General features: G+C 44.6%; 2 protein-coding genes across 2 annotated transcripts in view; one reads left to right on the top strand and one right to left on the bottom strand.

Moving 5' to 3' along the window:
* SPTLC3 (serine palmitoyltransferase long chain base subunit 3) overlaps window positions 1-18,017 on the top strand; it is a 171,090-nt gene that overhangs the window by 59,539 nt on the left and 93,534 nt on the right. Inside the window, 2 exon segments of the mRNA XM_037811845.1 lie at window positions 5,019-5,143; window positions 7,136-7,229. Coding sequence (XP_037667773.1) covers window positions 5,019-5,143; window positions 7,136-7,229 — 219 coding nt within the window.
* The window catches only part of TASP1 (taspase 1), a 656,132-nt gene continuing 641,888 nt past the window's right edge, over window positions 3,774-18,017 (bottom strand). The window contains exons 15-16 of the transcript XR_005213130.1: window positions 7,014-7,215; window positions 3,774-3,822 (exon numbers count right to left, since the gene is read on the bottom strand). The gene's annotated coding sequence lies outside the window, so the exon portion shown is untranslated. The remainder of the gene's footprint in view (window positions 3,823-7,013; window positions 7,216-18,017) is intronic.

The raw sequence follows: 18,017 nt of genomic DNA, 5'->3' as shown, positions 1-18,017 counted from the left end.
ATTAGTAGGGGGCCAAGGAGAGGGAGGAGGTATGGGAGGAGGGGTGTAAAGATGTGGGACCAATAGTTGGTGGCTTCACGGTCTCTTTTACGTTGTTCCAGTCCCTCTCGGACCTTTTTTAGGCTGTCCTCGGCGAGACCTGTGGAATTGGCATATACACAGCACTCTTCTCCTAGGGCGGCGCAGAGGCCCCCTTCTTTGAGGAGGAGAAGGTCGAGACCTCGGCGGTTTTGGAGCACTACCTCAGAGAGGGAATTGACAGAATTTTTAAGATGGGAAATAGCGTCTTGTAGGTGACGAATGTCCTCGTCAACAGCCGCCCGGAGGTGAGTTAGGGCGGAGCTTTGACTGGCTAATGCAGCGATTCCGGTGCCAGCGCCTGCAAGACCTAGGAGGGAGGCAATTGTGAGAACGGTGATGGGCTCTCGCTTTTGCAGTGGGGCAGGAGCTGCAGTTGTTTCCAGGCGGAGGAAGAAGTTTTCCTCACTGTGGTATAGGACCCTAGGGATGAGGACAATCAAGAGGCAAGTTTCATGAGTTGTATTGAGGGTTTGTACATTAAGGCAGGGGGTAAGTCCTGTAGAGGAGCACAGCCACTGTGAGGAGTTGTGGGGAATAAGAAACTTGGCAGAGCTGCTGGGAGAGGAGTAGTTGGCACAAGCTGTGAGGCTGGGAGAGTTGCTTGAGCGAGGACGGATGCACTTTCCTGTAAAGGAGACTGAATGAAAAGTTAGGGGGACGGCAGAGGTATTCCAATTGCATTCCAAGGGGCTGTTCTCTGTGTTTTCCGAAAAGGAGAGGTTGGAGGCAACTGGCTCATATAGGGGGAAGGAGGTGGAGAGGCAAAGCCAACAAGAAGAGGTAAGATTGGGGCTGGAGAAATTCACCAAGGTGAAGGCTGCTTGGATAAGGCCGAGGAGGGGAGAGGAGTAACGAGAGGGGGGTAAGAAAGGTTGGGGTGGTGGGGTTGGCGATGCGTTGTTTGCAGCTGAGGTGCGGCTGGTTGGAGTTGAGGTGCGGCTGGAGGGCTGTGGAAAAAGGGGATTCACTCGGACTGGGGTCCAGGCCCAGGTGTACTGTTGTCGTCTGGTGCACCAGGCTGCGGAGATGACGGCGGTCTCGTCTCGTTAGACGCTTGGTTGCTGGTGGCGGGCCGGATTGCCCTTCCTGGGATCCAGATTGGTTGTGCTGCATCATCTGGAAAAACACAAGCAAACCCGCGCCCCTGGGCGAGGAGTGGGGAGGGACCCTTCCAGGCATTATTCTCTGGGTCCTTCCAGTAGACCATCGGGGCCTGGGTGGGCCTATATGAGGGCCCCCAATGTTTATGTAGGGGCGAAAGTCCATCCTTATTGAATGTGAGTAGATTGAGGTGAATAAGGGCTGCTATGATAAGGTCCCCTGGAGTTGCCTGGGGGAACATAGCCCTCTCTTTTTCAATTTGTATTTTTAAGCGGCGATGGACTGCTTCCACAATGGCTTGCCCCTGAGGATTATAGGGGATGCCGAAATGATGGGTGATGTTATATAACTGAAGAAAGGCCGCAAAGGAGGCACTGCGATAGGCAGGCCCATTGTCCGTTTTTAGGTCCCAGGGAACTCCCATGAAGAGAATTCCTTGTCTTAGGGCCTTGATACAGTGTTTTGTCGTTTCCCCGGCAAGGGGGACTGCATAACACATGGCTGAGAAAGTGTCAATTATTACATGCACATATTTGAGGCGTCCAAAGGACGGAACGTGAGTTACGTCCATTTGCCATCTAGAATTGGGTTTTAGGCCTCGTGGGTTGACTCCCTGAGGTTGCAGGGGGCCAAGCGGCGCAAAGGGCGCACAAGTTGCACAATTGCGGACAAGATGTTTACAGGTATCTAGGGGGAGGCCACATAGATGATGTAACGACGTAGCCGAAAAGTGAAACCTAGAATGCAATAGCTTGGCCTGGTTAACAGCGTCCCCCGGAGGGGCTGCCGTGTGAGTTAGCATAGCTTGGGTATTTTGAGCTGAGACCGCTTGGTCTACTATACTATTGCTATTAGCCAGGGGCCCCGGAAGGCTTGAGTGACTACGAATGTGGCTAATGAACCAAGGATCCTGTTGATGCTTCAGGATGCTTCTGAGGTCAGAAAGTGCTTTATCAATGGCTGAGTCTCCCGGGAAAAAGGTGGAAAACGCGAGGACTCGGCAGACCTGATACGTGTAGAGGCTGTCGGTGAAAATGTTTACTGGGTGGTTACAGTGGGTGTTTAGCGCGTATGACACTGCCAAGATTTCCCCCACTTGGATTGAGTGAAGGTTGACATAACTGAATAGGCGGGGTTTCGGGTGGTCCTGGGAATAAGAGAGGAAGGCGAAACGGGTTTTGGAGGCGTCAGTGAAGACGGTAGTGGCACCCGGGATGGGTGCAGAGGAGGGGAAAGGATGGAAGGGGCTGCGGAAGGGAAGCTTGGCGAGCCCCTGTAACAGTCGATGGCTAGGATAGTGGCAGCTGAATTCCCTCTGAAATCCTTCTAAGAGGATTTGCATGTCCGGGTTATCACGTATAAGCAGGCGGGTTTGGCCTGCGTCCAGGGGCCAAACAATTTTTTCCGGCGGCTCTCCAAATACATGAACAGCCAGGGTGACTAGATCTGAAGCTAGGCTGATCCAGAGCTGCACTGCGGGGCAAATTTTCCTAAGCCGGCTTTTACCAGGGTGCACTCAAAGTAGAGGGCCTGGCACGGGAGTGGCGGTAGGGGCAGCGTTGCCCCAAGGGTTGCCTTGAGGTGTAGAAGGCAGCCAGGGGTTGTTAGTCGGCAGGGTGGGAGGGGCGGCGGCAGCTGCCGGCAGCGGCTCCGAGGGGGAGCTTGTCGAAGGGGGAGGCGGAAGTGGGAGGCCCCATGCGTCGCAAGATGGCGGCACAGTGGGCGTGGCTACGACACAAGATGGTGGACCAGCCCCGCCCTGTGAAAGGGCGGGGTCCAAGGCACAAGATGGCGGACTAGCTCCGCCCTGTGAAAGGGCAGGGTTTAAGGCATAAGATGGTGGACTAACTCCGCCCTGTGAAAGGGAGGGGACTAAGGCATAAGATGGCGGACTAGCTCCGCCCTGTGAAAGGGCGGGGTAAAGCGCATGCGGTTTCCAGCCCGGCTTAGGGCTGACGTCATCTCTAGAGCACTTCCTCCCCTCAGTAGAAGAAGGAGGAAGTTCGCCATTTTGAAGCAGTCTGGGGGGGCAGTTGCAAAGAGGCACAGAGCGCCAAACAAAGAGAGAAAGACAGAAAGGAGGACAGCAAAGTAATGGAGGGGAAGAGGGAGAGCGTTAGGAAGAATGGGGGTCATAGAAGAAAAGAAGGAGAGGCAGCCGGGATAATGGGGGAAGGGAGGAGCGGCTCCGGAGCGGCGAGGGAGAGGCGGCCCCTAACACGGAGCGGCGAGGGAGAGGCGGCCCCTAACGCGGAGCGGCGAGGGAGAGGCGGCCCCTAACGCGGAGCGGCGAGGGAGAGGCGGCTCCGGGAGCGGCGAAGGAGAGGCGGCCCTTACCTTGCAGGCGAGGAGAAGGGAAGCTGGAGAGGCGTCCGGGTGAGCGGGCGACCTGCTAAACCGTCGTGTGGAGAATTCCTCACACGGGGCACCAGTTGCGGTCGCGTTTGCTGCTTCGTGGGGGGGGGGCAGCCGGTTGCTGAACCCTCGGCTCTCGGCGTTGCTCTGAGGGTACCGGCGGCGGGGGCTCTTTCCCGGAGGCGAGGGCGAGGCGGGGGACTGGGCCCTAGTCCCCGGCGGAGGCGTGCAAGGAGGGCGGCGAGAAGGAGCAGGCGGGACACGGTTCTTTGAGGGTGTGGAAAACTAAGAGAGCGAGAGAGAAAGAGCTTTATTAGGGGAGAGCACCAGCTTATATTGGGTGATTAGGGGGCGGGGTAGCTGTAGAGGTCAAAGGCTTGGATTGGTTCAGAGAGGGTGCAGAGGTTGATAGACAGGGGGCGGGAGTTGTTCCGGTGCTCACTAGAGGTGGGGGAGTTGCTCTGGCAACGAGGAGTGTCCGAGCAGGACAAGGGGGTGGGGAAAAGGCGGTTCCCTCCGGCAAGCCTCTCCCAACAGTGGTATTTTGGGTGAAGAAATGGGGCCTGCCTCCGGCCTCACTTTCCCAGGCCTGGGGGGCTGTGAAGGGCGCTGTCGCCCGTGCCCACCACCCTCCCCAGGGGCAGATCCGGTCCCCTGACCCAGGCCCGCCAAGTTGAAGCACGTAATCAGTGTCCCGCAATTGGGCTCTTATAATTAAATGGGATAACCTAAATAATGGGCTTAGTATAGTATCTAATACATTCAGATGGTTCAAGAAACTGTAACTTGTTTTATTGGTATCTATGGAAATCATAGGATCTGTTTGAATTTAGGCATGGGGAACCTCTGAGGTGGGGGTATAATTTAATTAATGACTTCTGAGATGGAGGATGGGGACCAGAAAGGAACTGTGATTTTTTGTAAACTTTATTGCATTGTAAAATACATATAGAAAAGTGCACCAATCATAAGTATATAGCTCAATGGATTTTCAGAAAGCAAATACACCTTGTGAAACCAGAACGAGATCCAGAAACAGAATATTTCCAGAATCTCAAAACTCTCCTTGTGCCCCACCCCCCCAAAAAAGTATCCACTATCCTGACTTCTAAAACAATGGATTAGTTTTGTCTGTTTTAAAGCCTGATATAAATGTACTCATACATTCTATAGTCTTGAATAGTGCCTGGCTTCTTCGGCTCAACATTGTATTTGTGAGATTCATCTGTGTGGTTGTGTGTGGCAGTAGTTTGTTCATTCTCATTGCTGCGTGGGATTCCGTTATATATTTATATAAGGTATTTATCCATTCTACCTAGATGACCATCTGGGCTGTTTCTAGAATAGATCTATAGAAATTATTCCTGCTCTGAACACTCTTGGACACATCTTTTGGTGATGGGTATACACTAGGATTACAGTTGTAAATCTTGAGATTCTTAAAACAACAAGACTCACCCATTATATCATTTCATGTTTAGGTACCTTGGATAAGCATAAAGAGTTAGAGGACCTTGTGGCTAAGTTCCTGAATGTAGAAGCGGCTATGGTCTTTGGGATGGGCTTCGCAACTAACGCAATGAATATTCCTGCGCTAGTTGGAAAGGTGAGAGTGTGTTGACATCATCATCTTCTGCTCCATTATTCCTAAGAGCTATAACTCTGAACAGGTCCTTAGATAGAAATATGGCCATTACTTCTTGGGAAAATATTGATTGGATTTCCAGCTTCTTGAATAAATGTACCACCTAGTCCAGCAAATCTGTTCATCATGATATTCCTAGGTATGGAAGTGCAGCCCTAAATATGAGTCACAATTCATCTCTGATAGTGGTTTAGTAAAGTCTTTCCATTTTTCTAGGCTCCTGAATCCCCATTTGCAATGGAGCCAACAAATGTTTATTCAGCATTTACTTTGTACACTATATTTTGCCAGTGTCATCCATCCATCCATTCATTCATTCAGTAAATTACTTATTGAGAATCTACTATGTCTGGATACAAGAAAGATACAGGGCACACACAGGTATTGCATTAAGACAAGCAACAGGTAAGAGTATGTGCACAGCACAGAGGTTTGGAGGACTAGAACATAGGGTAGTGTTGGAAGAAGAGAAAAGAGATGAAGGCAGGGGCCAAAACACAGAGTCTTGTATAAATTGTGCTAAAGTGCTTGAAATGCATCTTGAGAAAATGGGGAGTTGGTTGATTCGTTTTAAATAAACAAGAGCAATAATCAGATACTTGTTTTCTAGAAATCCAACTCAATAACAAAATACAATGTGTGATCTTTGATTGGATTCTACATTGTGAAAAATAGAAGCAAGGTAAGAAAACAGCTATCAAGAAATTATTAGAACAGTTGGAGGAAACTGTATTTGAACTATGATGGAGTATTGTACATGTGTTAAAATTCCCTGGGTTTGATCACTGCATTGTGATTTTGTAGAAGTCCCTTGTTCTTAGGAGATACAAGGATAAAGGAGTATTTAGGAGTGAGATATCATGAGGTTTACAATTAACTCTCAAATATTTCACCATGAAACTTATACAGAGAGAGAGAAACACAGACAAAGACAGAGACAGAGAGAGAGGTTTCAAAATATTAATATTCAGTGAATTGATGAATCTGAGGCAGCAGCACCAATGAATTGGGGGGGACACTTCCACCACAGCACTTGCCAAAGGATCGACCCCCATGCACCACTGTCTCTTCACATCGCTCACGTAGGAAACTGATTTTCACACAAGTGTGAGTGACTGGTGAGACCTAATCACATGCTATGTTGGTAACTGGAGTCTGGAGACGTGGGAATTTTGCTGGCTTTTGCCCCCCAAAATTTAGACACATCATGTGTGAAATTACCAAAATATATGGGAGAATTCAAAGATTCTGAGTGGCCACAGACAACAAATGTCCACTCTAATTTCTCTCTGCATTTTTAAATAGCAGCACCATTTCATAATTTAGAAAATTTTAAGAATAAACATAACAATAATTACAAACAATGATTTATAAACAGCACATTAGACTGCCCTTTTCCACTTTGCTCAGAATGAATCACCATGCGTACTTTTGAAAGCCAAAGTTTTTAATAGTACAGCAGTGATACTTCTCTCAAAATGGGATGTTAATACAGGGCAGAAGGAGAAGAAGAAAACAATAGCTTGAAATGCCCTGTAGAAAAGACCTGTGTCTTCTAGTAGTAGCACACCAAAAGCATCCCAAATAATCCAGCATGGGATTGAAGATGTGTAGCAAGTATGTAACCCACCCCAAATTGATCAGTTTTCCTGTCAAACATCAATCCTTTAGACTCTAGCTGGTGCTCACCCAAGTTCTAGGATGAGCTTCTCAGCAGAAAACTAGACGTGAATCTTCAGTAAGGATGTAATCCCTTAAAAACAACTTCCATCTCCATCAGCTAATTGCTACACAGGATTTTATCCTTATAGAAACCTAGTCCAAATCTTACCCTTTTAGAATGAAGGACGTTTTGAGGACTCTGTGTTGTAGATCCTGGAGTCTCGTCTTGGTCCTGTGATTGTTTTCCTTCTTGTTTATCAGCTTGTGTTGCATGTGCTTGCTTTTGCACAGGGATGCCTCATTTTAAGTGATGAGTTGAACCATGCATCTCTTATCCTTGGGGCCCGACTCTCAGGTGCAACCATAAGGACCTTCAAACACAACGGTGAGTACCAATGTGTTTACTCAACTCATAACTAACTTGCTGTTAGACGTAAGTTAAGATTATTGATGGGTCTTTGACCCTGGCTCTTCAAACTGGGAATTTAGCCTGATGAAACAGAATTGTTTCTATTCACTACCGGCTTGTTAACCTCTGGTGACCTGGAACAAATGGCCAAAATGCATTAAGCCTCCAGATTGCTAAGTGTAACCCAAACACACCCACATCATTGTTACTAGTTGTCCTGCAGTGCGCCGTCGGGAGCCCTGACTGATCTCTTCGGACTGCCATTTAATTATCAGCAGTGTTATAACTCACCCCTTTCTATAACTCCACCTTGGGAAAGTTTGAAGATGTTTTATGCTCTAGTCAGTTTTAAAAAAAATGATCTGTTCCTGAGCATAACACCTCCTTTCACTATCCCCACTTACAGAATGCTTACACACATACATGCACACACACAGAATGCTTACACACACAATGCTCCTTTCAGGCTCAGAGTTGTGCTATTGGGTAGTGAGGTGGAGGGAGAAGGCTATTTCTTCTTTAGATGTTCAACAAGGCAGCACAGATTAGGAAGTACTTTCAAAGATGTGGTGGTGGATGTCTGAGTTCTGTCATCCAGCTCAGCCCCTGACTTGATGTGTCACTGTGTGTAAATCCTTTCATCTTTCTTTTTTTTTTTAATTAAATTCAGTTTTATTGAAATACATTCACACACCATACAATCATACATGGTATACAATCCACTGTCCACCTAGTATGATAACATAGTTATGCGTTCATCACCACAATCTATCTCTGAACATTTCCCTTACATCAGAGAGAACCAGAACAAGAATAAAAAATAAAAGTGAAAAAAGAACACCCAAATCATCCCCCCATCCCACCCCATTTGTCCTTTAGTTTTTATCCCCATTTTTCTACTCATCCATACACTAGATAAAGGGAGTGTGATCCACAAGGTCTTCACAATCACACTGTCACACCTTGTATCCTACATTATTCTATAATTGTCTTCAGGAGTCCAGACTGCTGGGTTGGAGTTTGGTAGTTTCAGGTATTTACTTCTAGCTATTCCAATACATTAAAACCTAAGAGGTGTTATCTATCATAGTGCATAAGAATGTCCACCAGAGTGACCTCTCGACTCCATTTGGAATCTCTCAGCCACTGAAACTATTTCGTCTCATTTTGCATCCCCCCTTTTGGTCAAGAAGATACTCTCAGTCCCATGATGCCGGTTCCACATTCATCCCCAGGAGTCATATTCTGCATTGCCAGGGAGATTTACACCCCTGGGAGTCGGTTCCCACATAGGGGGGAGGGCAGCGAGTTCACCTGTCAAGATGACTCAGTTAGAGAGAGAGAGGGCCACATCTGAGCAACAAAGAGGTACTCAGGGGGAGACTCTTAGGCACCATTACATGCAAGTTTAGACTCTCCTTTGTGGTAATGAGCTTCATAAGGGCAAGTCCCATGCTTGAGGGCTCAGCACATCAAACTGCCAGTCCCAATGTTTGTGACAACATCAACACCAGTCCAGGTGAGGATGTCCAAGACATCCACACCTTCCCCCAGATCCTCGGGGCTGGGGAGGGGGAGGCTGTAAATATATTTTTTATTATCTGCCCAAATTACTCTGGGATGTTTCACTATTTCACTCCAGCTGATACTAACCTACCGTATCTCACTTCCTATTCAAAGTTCCATGCGATTGTGGTGTTTGAACAAATCGACTGTAGAGTTGTACCATTTAGAAAATTTAGATCCTGTACCAAATAGATATCTCTTCCCTTGGTCTCATATGGAAGTTGAAGTTTTAAAACACAACATTTTCAACCTTTACCCTTTGGCCTGGCTTGCCCTGGTCTTAACCAGACCTGCTTCATTCATATCACTAATTGAAGTCTGGGCTCTTTTTCAGCTTTTTTTTTTTTTTTTTTTTTTTTGACAATGGCTCCTTTCATCTTTCTTGCACTCGGTTTCCTCATCTGTAAAATGAGAGTGTTGAACTATATGATAGTGTAAGATCCTCCTACTTCAAACTTTCTGATTCTAATTTTTCATTATTACTATTTAATTTTCCCTTCTTTACACACACACATGCACACATACACACAAACACACTTGCTTTCTCTCTCTTCCCTCTCACCACATTAATCTCTGGCTTTCCCTTCCCCTCCACTTTCCCCTGTCCTCTTCCTTGTACTTCCCCTCTGTCCTACAGGGAGGGAAAAAAGATTGAAGTGAGGAGAATAAGTGTGATGGAGAACTGAGGAAGAATTGTTCCAGATCTGTTCTGTCCACCTGTCAGAAATCTAAAACCAAAGAACAATTGTCCTGTGGGGAAAGGAAGCAAATGCATGGGAGTGTTCTAAAGTGAACCCCCTTCCAACCTGCAGCGTTGTTCTAATGTCAAATCTGCTCTCATTGAATGGGGTAAAGTCTAGCTATGCCTTTAATGAAACAACATCTGTATGAAGGTGAATGTTTTAGTGTGGAGGTCAGGACCAGGCCATCTGGATGAACTTGCAGCTCAACTAAGACATCTAGCTCAATGTTAATTCAAAATATTCAAAATACAAAATAAATACCATTTAGTCATTTTGCATCCAACATTCAGTCTTGGCTTTAGTCTTTAATATAGTTTGACATAATCCTGCTTTTGGAGGCAGAAATGTTCAGCTTCTTACCTAAATGGAACAAACGGTATGCATCATTATCAAGGGTAACCTCTCATTTCATCACTCCAGCCTACTGAGAGCAGTGATCCCTGACTCTAGTTGCACAAAACAGGCCTCTAAAGAATGTCTGCAAAAGATCAGTGACTGGGCCAAACTCTAGGCCAACTGAAGCCAAATATCTGGAGGTAGATCCCAGGCATCTGCATTTTTTCAGAGCTTCCATATAATTCTGATGCACAATAAGGGATATAAAGCATCAAATCTTGTTTCCTAACCTCCCTTAGTCTAGACTGTCCCTGGATCTTGCCAGTGTGCCCTGGAATATATTGCCAGACACACACTGCCTTAATAACCATCCTCACTCTTCCTATTACCATAGCTAACATTCATTTACACCCTGGTCTAAAGTTGGCAAAGATTGTCAAAATGCAGAGAAATTATTCTAAACCACAACTTATCATGCATTTATTGAGTACCTATTTTGAGTTGAACGCCATTTAAGGCCTTGGGAGGATTATAAAGATAATAAAGTAATGCCTCAGCTATCCAAGAGTTTACAAACTAGTTGGAGAGACAGATGTGTATGCAGTTACTATACCATGGATTAGAGTGAAAGGGGTCCAAGTGATATCAGGCAGTGGATAAGAGCACAGACTGGCCATGGTACTTTTTCATATCCACTAGAATAGCTAAAATTTAAAAAAAAATGATAACAACAAATGTTGGTGAGAATATGGAACAAATAGAACTCTCACCCATTGTTGGTGGAGTATGAACTGGTAAAACTTCATTGGAAAACTCTTTGGCAAAGTCTTATAAGGCTAAACATATACCTATACGGTGACCCAGAAATTTTATACCTTGGTCTTTAACCAAGAGAAATGAATGCATATGTCCACAAAAGGATTTGTACCAGAATGCTCATAGCATGTTTATTTGTAATAGCTAAACAAACTGGAAACAACCCAAATGTCCATCAACAGGAGAATGAAAAAAAATTGTGGCATATTCATAAAATGGAATACTATGCTGTGATAAAAAAGAATAAACTACTGGTAAATACAACATGTATGAATCTCAATAAACATTTTTATAAAGATAAAACAGACACAGAAAGGGTACATACTATATGAGTTCATATATGGCAAATTAAAAAAGCAGACAAAACTAACCTATAGTGATAGAAATCAGCAATCCCTGCTGCTCATTTTGAGGGAGGTGATTGGTTAGAAAAGGCATGAAGGAATTTTCTAGAGTGATGGAATTGTTTGATATCTTGATTGGGGTGATGATTACTTTTTTTTTTTTTAACTCATTGACTCATACAATTCAGAGATGTACATTTCCCAGTAAGTAAATTTTACCTAAAATATTATTTTTATCATATAGCATTATAAAATTAAAACCACTGATTTGGTATTTTTAAAAAGTACAGGCTTTAACCCAAGCATTTGTATCCCTGTTCCATAACTTTTCAGCATATGATCCTAGGCAAATAACTTAAAATTTCTTGGATATCAATTTACTTATTCCAAAAATAAGGTTATTTGTAATAGCTGATCCAAATATGTACACAGAGGCATATAAAGTTCCTGGGAATGGAAACCGCTGAATGATTTGCATTATTATTATTGTTATCTTCATCATTGTCATCATCTGTGTCACTAACGGGCAGTAAAAAACACCGTGGTGACCCAGAAGAATGCAGAAATCACTTATTTTCATGTTGGGCATCGCTTGAAATAGGTAGTATCTGTAGTGTACTTTGAAAGACTGAGAAAATTCTAACTGGGGATAAGGGAAAGGTTATTTCAAACAGAAGGAATAATCTGGAATGTGAAGAGAGAAGCAAGAATTCTAGTGTGGACTGACTGTGGGGCTAATCTATCAGAGAAGAGTCTGGAAAATAAGGCCTTGGCCAGATAATGGAGAACTGCTAAGACATAGGTACTTCAAAAAGTACCGAAAGATGTCTGGGCAGTTCAGCTTCACACCGTACAGTTCCCTGGATGAGTTGGCTTTTGCTCAAAACATTTCATAGCCTTTCTGTATGTTCAGTGGAGATGGTCACGGAGATACAAGTTTTGGGTTATGTTAAAACTTTGAACAGCACCACATGGAAAAGACCATCTACCGGTGGATCATAAAGATTAGGCAGTCTCCAAAGCAGTGTTCTCTTATACCTTCTCTATCCTGCATTTGTCATTGTTTGGAACTCAGTCCAAATTCCACCATTTATTAGTATTCCTTTAGATGTTCTATAGATGATAGATGATAGACAGATAATATGTACATACATACATACATGCATGCATACATACTGTTCCAGTTTGCTTATGCTGCCAGAATGCAAAACACCAGAAATGGACTGGCTTTTATAAATGGGGTTTGTTTGGTTACACAGTTACAGTCTTATGGCCATAAAGGGTCCGAGGTAAGACATCAAGAGTTGGGTACCTTCACTGGAGAAAGGCCATTTGCATCCAGAAAACCTCTGTTAGCTCGGAAGACATGTAGCTGGTGTCTGCTTGCTCCCAGGTTGTGTTTCAAAATGGCATTCTCCAAAATGCCAGTGTCAGCTTCCAACGGCCATCTTCAAAATGTGTCTCTCAGCTGCAGCTCCTTTCCCAGCTCCTGCATGTTCCTCAAAGTGTTCCTCTTGGCTGTAGCAAACTTGCTCCTTCTGTCTGAGCTTCTATAGTGCTCTAGTAAACTTATCAAGGCCCATACTGAATGGGCGGGGCCACACCTCCATGGAAATTATCTAATCAGAGTCATCACCCTCAGTTGGATGGGTCACATTTCCATTGAAATACTCAAAGAATTACAATCTAATCAGCACTAATACGTCTGCCCACACAAGATGGCATCAAAGATAATGGCGTTTTGGGGTACATAATACATCCAAACCAGCACACATATATACCCAACTAAGAAACTAAGTGCAAGCTTTACTAACCACTGAACTTGCAACCCCTACTCTCCAGCTTAAGACTTTTAGGGTACCATCTGCCTAGATGGCCACAAATAACCCCCCGTCTCCTGGTATTACACTCTTGTGTAGTCCCCTCCTGCATTTATCAAGGTTGGTCTGTGTGATCGAGAGAATAGAGCAGAAGTGATGATATGTCACTTTTAAGACTAGATTTTAAAGACAAAGGCTTCTACCTCTCTCTTTCTCTCTTGGATCACTTGTGAGAACACTTAGGCAGTCTGTAGACAGGCCCGCATGGCAGGGAACTGAGGTCCAAGGGTCATCTGATTGAGTCATCTCAATTGATCCTTTGGCTTCAGTCCAGCCTTGAGATGACAACAGCTGCAGATGACATCCTGACGGCAGCCTCCATGTTTCCTGAGCTAGAATCAGCCTTCTAAGGCTCCAAAATTCCTGACCCATGGAATCTTGAGATGATAAACATTTGATGTTGAAGCCTCTAAGTTTTGGGATAATTTGTTATGAACAATAGAAAACAAATATAGCTTCTCTGGTCACCATTGCTGGGGCACAGGTGGACAGCCACTGTGGCTTTCTACTTTCTTCCCCCTTAAATATAAATGGGCAGCTCTGTGGAGCAGACCCTGAGTCCTTTTACCCAACTATTTTACCCACCCAATAACTGGCAAAGAAGCCAAAGTGGGACAAGTTGGAGGACAGCTGGGGTGTCCAGGACACAAGTCCTTCTTGGTCTGCGTGGAGACAGGAAACATGAAAGGCTGCAGCACGTGGGTCAGAAAGTGAAAAAGGATTTCGCTAATGCTTCATAAGAGAGTTTTCCAGCCCAGTTGTACAACATGTCCCAAGGAATGTGAGGCTCTCACCCCCCACATCAGTATCTCCTCTCTTTGGGGGTTGTGGGGGGTGGAGGGTGGTCTGCAGTGATTCTTTCGCCTTAGGCTGAGGCTGAAATAGGAAGAGAAGGGCAAATCACCACCCAACTCCCAGTCCCACAAACAGTTAACAGAAGTACAACCCTTATCCATGGATATATAGTATGGATGCCAACAACATCAACATGTCAGTGTAGACTCTTTCCATATTTTTATTCAAACACAGATATAAAATATACTTATTGAGGCTTTACCCTGTGCCTGACACTGTGCTAACAGCCTTCTCTAGTTTACTTATTTAACCCTAATGCCCACTCATGAAATAGGTGGCAGTTTACAGGGGAGGAGATTCAAGCTTAGAAGGATTAAGCAACTTGCCCATGGTCACACACCTGCTAAGTGGTGAAGCCTGGAACCATCTGTATAAATGCTGCCCTTCCTAAATGACTGAGAATTGTGTGCAGCTAGGGTCAGAAGTCTAATATCTACTCTATGAAATTCCATCATGAAAGAGCTACTGTTGTTCTTTAGCTTTCTTTGGTAACCATTCCACCCCCAAAGATGTCTGTGTCCTAATCCCTAGAACTGTGAATATCCTATGTTGCATGGCAAAGGGGAATTAAGGTTGCAGATGGAATTAAGGTTGCTACTCAGTGAACTTTAGGATAAAGAGATTATCCACATTGATCCAATGTAATCACAAGGGTCCTTAAATGTGGATGCGGGAAGCACAAGCGTGAGTGTCAGAGTGATGTAGGATGAGAACAACTTGACTGCTACCTTTGAAGCCGAGGGAAGCCGGCAACCTCTAGAAGCTGGAAAAGTCAAGAAAATGGCTTCTCCCCTAGAGCCTCCAGCAGGAAACACTACCCTACCAACATCTTGATTTTAACCCAGTGAAACCCATTTTGGACTTCTGACCTTCAGAACTGTAAGACAATAAATGTAGTAATTTGTTACAGCAGCAATAGGAAACATATACTTTCATTCTCAGATACTCAAACCCTTGTCCTCACTCACCAACATGCTTAATACAATGTTTAAACATGAGCACACTCTCCCTGCTATTGCATTTCCATCATGAAAACAGCCACTTTTGAGAGCAGGGTTATTTTCAAGTTCCTTTGAATGACTTTTTCTGAGAGGTGAGGGGATGAGGAAGTAAATGGTGGGGGGAGAAGTTAAGGGAGTTACAATATGTATGGCATCAGATGCTGCTAGCCCTCTTTCCTGCTCAGCTATTCCCAGGAAAATACTGAACATTTCAGTAAACAACGATGCTTAAACCCTAGTGGAATGATAATGAAGAGGTTGTATACAGATCTACAGAAGATGTAGAGTTGCCTTCCTTTGTGTGAGAGAGACATGCAGGCAGCCAGATAGCAGCTAATAACTTGTGAGGTAGGTTCTTAAGAATGTCCACCTAAACTGGAATGTTCTTAAACCCTGGGGTTATGAGATTCATTCAGCTCCAAACATGTTCTGCTCCCTTGGACTCTCCTCTACCTTGTGCCCTCTGCTTGCACCTTAAAGGTGTTCCCTTCCCTGACTGTTGGAGAAGAGGTTCTATTTTTATGTAGCTCAGTACCAATGGAAACTCTTTGTTATTTAGGGCAGCTATAAATTAATCAGAATTGTGGGCCCTTGGATTTTTTAGTTATGAATGGGAAAAACATACCTAAAGTATAGTTAAACCTAGTCAGACCAACATAATAAACTCTGAATCCTGTGTGAATAGGCTTGGCTACTCACGTCAAGCTAGTCATTTCCCCCTCTCCCCTCTCTATTTCCTACAAAATTAGAATGAGGAACAGAGAAGAATCAACAAAAGAAAAGTTCTGAAAGGGAACAAAATCAGAACATCCACAAACTACTCCCTAAGGAAAAGTAAAGGACTCAGGAGTATACTTTTAGCTAAATTCAAAACTGGGAACCAGAATCCTTTGTTACCATGGATTAGCTTTTCCTGGTTAGCAAATGTGGACAATAAGTGAGATGATAACTATCACTTATTCAGCATTCATTGTTGCCAGGCACAACATTAAGGTGTTCACCTAATTATTCATATAATTTTAACAACCACTTGAACACATACATAGTTATTGTCATCAGATGACGAAAAGGAAACTGATTCTCAAAGTGACTAAATGCAGATAATGGATGGTAGGTGTCAAAATTCATACCCAAGTCTGTTGCTCTTGATTTGTTTCTCTCAGAAGCAGACCTTGAGTCACAATTTGAGCACCAGTTATTTATTTAGGAAGTGATCCCAGGAAGTGCCCAGATGTGAGCAGGGAATGGAGAAAGAAAGGAAGGCAGCCAAGAGAGTGCATGTTGTCAAGCAGGTTCCCACAGTGGACAGCTGAAGCTTAATCCCACTGGGAAATCTCGGAGCCAGTGTCAACATGCCTCCATGTTATTCCACCCGAGGCATGAGGGAGCTGGGGTATTTATCCAGTTCCCATTGTGTATGGCTGAAGGCTGCTCTCCATTCAGGCCAGTATGCTCCCACAGCCAGGAAAAAGCTCTTGCACAAAGAATTGCCAGTGTTTGCAATGAAGTGCGTGACTAGGGGATTTAAGTGGAGCATGTACAGCATTTGCTACCACTCTTCGACCACTAACTAAGACCAGCAGTACCAAGCCATGTGTAGGACCCAGCTGTGGGACCTAAGTGCTAAGAATATCTCCTTACATTTTCTGCTTCTGGAAGCTGCAGTGATACAGAAGGCAAATTTTTAGGTTGCCTTTGTGACTCACTGAGTGCCACAAAATGGACTCTCCAGCCCGTTTCACAGCCTAGGCTATGGAGTCAGCTCCAACAAAGGAGTAATCAAATTTCTCTCTACCATGATTTTTGTGCATTTTCAAGTGTGCTGGCTTGTATGTTGTGTCCCCCAGAAAAAGCCATGTTCTTTGATGCAATCTTATGAGGGCAGACAGATTAGTGTTGATTAGGTTGGAACCTTTGGATTAGGTTGTTTCCATGGAGATGTGACCCACCCAACTGTGAGCGACACCTTTGGTTAGGGACTGACCTCTGATGGAATGTTTCCATAGAGGTGTGGCCCCACCCATTTAGTGTGGGCCTTGATTAAATCACTGGAGTCCTATAAAAGCTCAAACAGAAGGAGCTCATAGCTAGCTGCAGCTTAGAGACACATTTTGAAGATGGCTGTTGAAAGCTGACACTGACATTTTGGAGAAAGCCATTTTGAAACGCAACCTGGGAGGAAGCAGATGCCAGCCAAATGCCTTCCCAGCTAACAGAGGTTTTCGGATGCTATCGGCCATCCTTCAGTGAAGGTACCCTGTAGTTGATGCCTTACCCTGGACACTTTATGGCCTTAAGACTGTAATTTTGTAACCAAATAAACCCCTTTATAAAAGCCAATCCATTTCTGGTGTTTTGCAAAAGGGCAGCATTAGCAAACCAGAACATCAAGTAAAGGCCTTTGTAAAACATCTTCTGGGGCTGGACTCCGAGTCATCCCAGGACCTCTAACCCTGAGTAAGTTTTAACTCTCTGGAAAGGCAGACATCTTCTTTCAGGGATTTGGGGAAATCAGGACTGAGTTATTTTCTCCCAGAATCTGCCCACTTTGTGGATAATGACATCTTATCTAAACACTAGATCTAAAGCCATGTTTCTCAAGATGTAATGTGCACATGTATCACCTGGGGGTCCTGTTAAAAAGCAGATTCTGATACAGTGATCTGGGATGAGACCTGTGACTCTGCATTCCTAAGAAGCTCCCTGGGAATTTGCAGTGCTGCCAGTTCTGGACCACACCTTCAGGAGTCAGCTTTCACAAAGGCCTTCCCAAGCTAGTCCTGGAGAAGAGGAGCAGTCTCTCCAGCTAGGAGGGTCGCCATGAGGTTGGAGGGCTGGGGAGGCCAAGAATTCAGGTTTTTAAAAAAAAAAAAAAAAGAAAAGAAAAGTGGTGAGGAAGAACCAAGATTCTGCCAAGAGGCAATGAAAAGCCAAGAGAAGGAAGAACAAAGAGCCCATTGTTTGGGAACTCTGAGCCTGACCTCATCTGAGGACGAGGGCTACAGCTGCCATTGGATGGAAAGTCAAACCTAGGAATGTTGGTGGGACTACCCTACAAGCCACCATCTTTTAGATATCAAGGTGTGACCTGGGCTCCTGAGCTAGGTTGTTTAATAAACATAGTCATTCCTTCATGTCTTTTAATGGTAGCTAACAGTTTCGAGCACCTGCTGTCATGAATGTTTTACATGCACTAAATCATTTTAGCCTCACAGCTATACAA

Source organism: Choloepus didactylus, chromosome 19 (genome assembly GCF_015220235.1).
Source record: "Choloepus didactylus isolate mChoDid1 chromosome 19, mChoDid1.pri, whole genome shotgun sequence".
Taxonomy (NCBI): domain Eukaryota; kingdom Metazoa; phylum Chordata; class Mammalia; order Pilosa; family Megalonychidae; genus Choloepus; species Choloepus didactylus.
Note: the sequence above shows the minus strand (reverse complement) of the source record. Positions and strands in the feature narration are given on the sequence as shown.